Source organism: Salvelinus sp. IW2-2015, unplaced genomic scaffold (assembly GCF_002910315.2).
Source record: "Salvelinus sp. IW2-2015 unplaced genomic scaffold, ASM291031v2 Un_scaffold939, whole genome shotgun sequence".
In the NCBI taxonomy this organism is placed as follows: Eukaryota; Metazoa; Chordata; class Actinopteri; order Salmoniformes; family Salmonidae; genus Salvelinus; species Salvelinus sp. IW2-2015.
The window spans coordinates 11,857-15,759 of NW_019942657.1; the positions used below are offsets into that span (position 1 = coordinate 11,857).

The following is a 3,903-nucleotide window of genomic DNA, read 5'->3' on the forward strand; positions in this document are numbered from 1 at the left end:
CAGTCAGTTTGTCTCTCTGTCTCCATGTTTTTACGACATATTGACTTGGGTTTTCACAGAAAGATACAGTAGCCTACAGCATGTGTCTAACCAAACAGACTGATCCTGTTCTCCATTCCTTTTGATATTTTGTGCTTCATTTACAACTTCTCTTTGTCTGTTCTTTTATTTTCTGTGGCTTTTCTGTTTCAGTCCTTCCTCTGCCACATTGCAGTCCAGTCTAGACCTTGTGAAAGTTCAGCTACTCGGACCTGGATCTAGAAATGCTTTTCACAGAGGGCCTTTTGGTCCTTTTGGTCCTTTCCTGGTTGGCACCTTCATTGTGGAGGACAGCTCATAGTAAATGCTGGATGGAATAAATGGAACGGTATCAAACACATGGTCCATGTTTGATACCATTCCATTCACTCCATTCCAGACACTATGATCAGCCGTCCTCCCCTCAACAGCCTCCTGTGGTTTCAATGCAGTTAAAGCTCTAGTCTATAAGTACAGAGTGTGACCATATGATGTGGCATGAGCAGTGAGCACTAATGAGAATCAACTGAGTTAGGGGCTCCACACCCCTCCTTCCTCCGCAGACCTCTCTCCACTCCTCCACTCCCTCCCTTCCCTCCGCAGACCTCTTCCACTCCTCCACTCCACCCTGAATAAAATATTAGTGTGGGATTACTTTCACAAAAAGAGGACACGAACCCCTGACTTCCTGCCGTGATGAGGTCACCGGTCTCTAGGAGTTTGTGATAAATGCATGCTCAATATCAGCCCAAGCGAGGATGCAGGGAGGAGAGGAGAAGAGGGAGGGTGTGGAGGAGAGAGAGGGGTGAGAGAAGAAATATGTGGAAGAGGGAGGGGTGGAGAGTGAGGCGGGGACAGAGAGTGAGGAGTGGAGGAGAGAAATGGGCAGAGAGAGGTAAGGACTAAGTAGTATAGAGGGATTGAGGTGGTAGTGGAGGTGGCTGCGGGGAATAGCTGGGGTGCGGGGTAGGGGAGGTAGGTTTAACGTCCAGTTATTGTCTCTAGCGTGCCGCGGGCACTTGGCCTAGTACAGCATGTATTCATGTTATGGAGAAGGCTTGGCTAGCTCTCTTAAAAAATTACTCCAAAGGGGTGGGTGATGAACGCTACCACAGCCAGGACAAAATCTCACGAATCATGGGGAGCGAGTTCCCACGAGTTGGCCGAAAAACCCTTCTTCTTTTCATTTTATCACAGATGGCTCTATTAAACATATTAAATGCTCGTGAGTGGAGACTTAGGGAGTACTGCGTTGTGTATCATTTATAACCTATGGAGAGATATGGATCAGTATACTCCCAATAGCCCAGCATGTCTACTTCCTCCCTGGGGCCTGCTTCATTTCGTATCTGACAATGTTGAACCTTTCACCAACTAGAATATCTTCCTGACAACCCCCAAATCCTACAATAAGCTCCTTTGGGGAAAAGGAACTATGAGTATACATCAAATGTTTCCCTCCCTGTCCCATGATAACCCCCATGTAACCTGTTGTATCACCAATCTGTTGTGAATCAGCTGCGCTTCCCCGTCTCCCTGAAATTCAGATGATAGAAGTGTTGTGCGTGCTGATGGAGTGGACCTGCTCCTGTGATCTGCACTGGTGTCTCAAGTAAGGTCATGTGCTGTGCTGTGAGCCATTAGCTACTTGTTCCCTCTCCCAGCCAGGCAGGGGCGGGCTGGGCTGCTGGACGACTGATGAGGGACAGGGAGCACTCGTGTACCTTGCCTGAGGCTGGGCCGGGCCGCCCTGGGTGAGAGATGGGATAAGGGGATTCTCTCTAACAACTACACAAAGCCATTTTGTTTCTAGCCCAGGCCAGATGAAACTGTTCTGTGCCAAGAGTTGCTGATCTCTACATCTGCCCCATTGAAAGAGTCCAGTCTTCAAGAAGACTAGCAGGAACAAAAAGATCCATACAGCACACTGCATGGCGCTAGGTCACACACCCACATCCCATGCCTCATGTACACACTATCGCTCTGTCCCTTCACCCTTATCTCCCTCCCTCTCTCCACCTCAGCCTCCTCCATCGCCCTCTCTCCTCTCTCTGTCTTTTTAAAATTGCTCTAACATTCTCTGACCCACAAAATGTAATTGATACACACACACAACACCACACACACACATTTTACATCCTTATGGGACCAAAACAATTGATTCCCATTCAATATCCTATTTTCCTGACCTTTAACCTAGCTCTTAACTTTACCCTACCCCAAAATCCTAACCCTAACCCTAAAACAACTAACCCAACCTAACCCCTAAGCCCTAAAAACGTCCCCACAAGGATTAGTAAAAAACAAAACCACACACACACACACACACACACAACAACACACACACACACACACAACACACACACACACACACACCACACACAACACAACACACACACACACACACCCCACACACACACAACAACAACACACATACACACAATTGAACACACAACATTCTCCTGCTCTTATTCCTCCTACTCAGCCCGCTGGGCAGTAACAGCATAATGCTTTCCAGATGCTATATATTCTCCACCCTTACCCAACTTTGAAATGGCCCCCCTTTCAAGGCGTTAATGGTGCCCAGGAGGCCTCTGAGAGGGGGAAGGGGTCAGCGAGCCCTTTCATGCTCCCACTGAGCTGCTAAAACATTTCCTTCCCTCCTTTCCTTTCACAAAGTAATCGTTGACCTGTCGTCTCTTGCCCTGATCTCAGGGGTTACATACAGATACATGGCTGTGACGGAGTTGAAAGACATTCTGACAGTATTTTCAGTACACAGATAAGGCTCTAAAGCATATGTGAAAGTCCACTGCTGTCCTTTTTCCAGATGGTTAGTGATGTTCATATTGGTTTCCAGCTGTCTGCAGCACACTGGATGATGGCTTAGTTATTGGCTGTAACCATGGTGGGGTATCTGGTGTCGGGTGGTCTTTGTTTCAGCGAGGTGCCTCGCTCCCTCTGTCTTCGTTCCTCTTACTGTATCGCCCAGTCTGAATGATGGACATCTATCCACTGTAGAAAATCAATGGCCAGTCAGTTTAGCTCAAAAGCTGGTGTTGGTTACTGCCCTGCTTCCCCACACCCTGCTATGGGAGAGGATCATTAAACCAGTGTGATTAAACTCCCATCTTAGATTCTGTGTGTCATACAGGATACATGCTGTTAATCTGTTAGTGTAATAGCTCCATCTTAGGCTCATTCTGCTCCTCAGTATGAAACCTCATAAGGGCCACAAGGGATCCAGCCCCAGTCCATTCTGCCCCAGAGCACCAGACCCTCCAGTCCCAGAGCCCCAGACCCTCCAGTCCCAGTCCCCCACCCAGCCCCAGCCCCTCCAGTCTCAGAGCCCAGGTCCCCTCAGCCCAGTCCCTCCAGCCCCAGAGACCCAGTCCCCCCAGCCCCAGTCCCTCCAGCCCCAGAGACCCAGTCCCCCAGCCCCAGTCCCTCCTGCCACAGAGCCCCAGTCCCCGAGCTCAGAGCCCCAGTCCCCCAGCCCCAGTCCCTCCTGCCACAGAGCCCCAGTCCCCCGAGCTCCAGAGCCCCAGTCCCTCCAGTCCCCAGCCCCAGTCCCTCCTTGCCCCAGAAGCCCCCAGACCCTCCAGTCCCAGAGCCCCAGTCCCCCAGACCCAGTGCCTCCAGTCCCAGAGCCCCAGTCCTCCAGTCCCAGAGCCCCAGTCCCCCAGACCCAGTCCCTCCTGCCACAGAGCCCCAGTCCCTCCTGCCACAAGCCCCAGTCCCCCAGACCAGTGCCTCCAGTCCAGAGCCCCAGTCCCTCCAGTCCCAGAGCCCAGTCCCTCCAGCCCCAAAGCCCCAGTCCACCAGCCCCAGAGCCCCAGTCCCTACAGCCAGCCCAGGTCTATAATTCAAATCCCCTCTTTATAA

General features: G+C 51.1%; 1 protein-coding gene across 1 annotated transcript; it reads left to right on the forward strand.

Moving 5' to 3' along the window:
• The first annotated feature begins 776 nt into the window (after positions 1-776).
• On the forward strand, positions 777-3,903 carry LOC139024068 (uncharacterized). The gene is made up of 3 exons (XM_070438457.1): positions 777-823; positions 1,683-1,772; positions 3,249-3,903. The coding sequence occupies exons 1-3, from the start codon at positions 777-779 to the stop codon at positions 3,901-3,903; spliced, it is 792 nt and encodes a 263-aa protein (XP_070294558.1).

Excerpts from the sequence above, each read along its gene's own strand:
- LOC139024068 (XM_070438457.1), top strand. The coding sequence starts at position 777 with ATGCAGGGAGGAGAGGAGAAGAGGGAGGGTGTGGAGGAGAGAGAGGG. Across the intron at positions 824-1,682 it reads GGTGTGGAGGAGAGAGAGGG|CCAGGCAGGGGCGGGCTGGG; the intron begins GTGAGAGAAGAA and ends TCCCTCTCCCAG. Across the intron at positions 1,773-3,248 it reads GCTGGGCCGGGCCGCCCTGG|GGCCACAAGGGATCCAGCCC; the intron begins GTGAGAGATGGG and ends AAACCTCATAAG.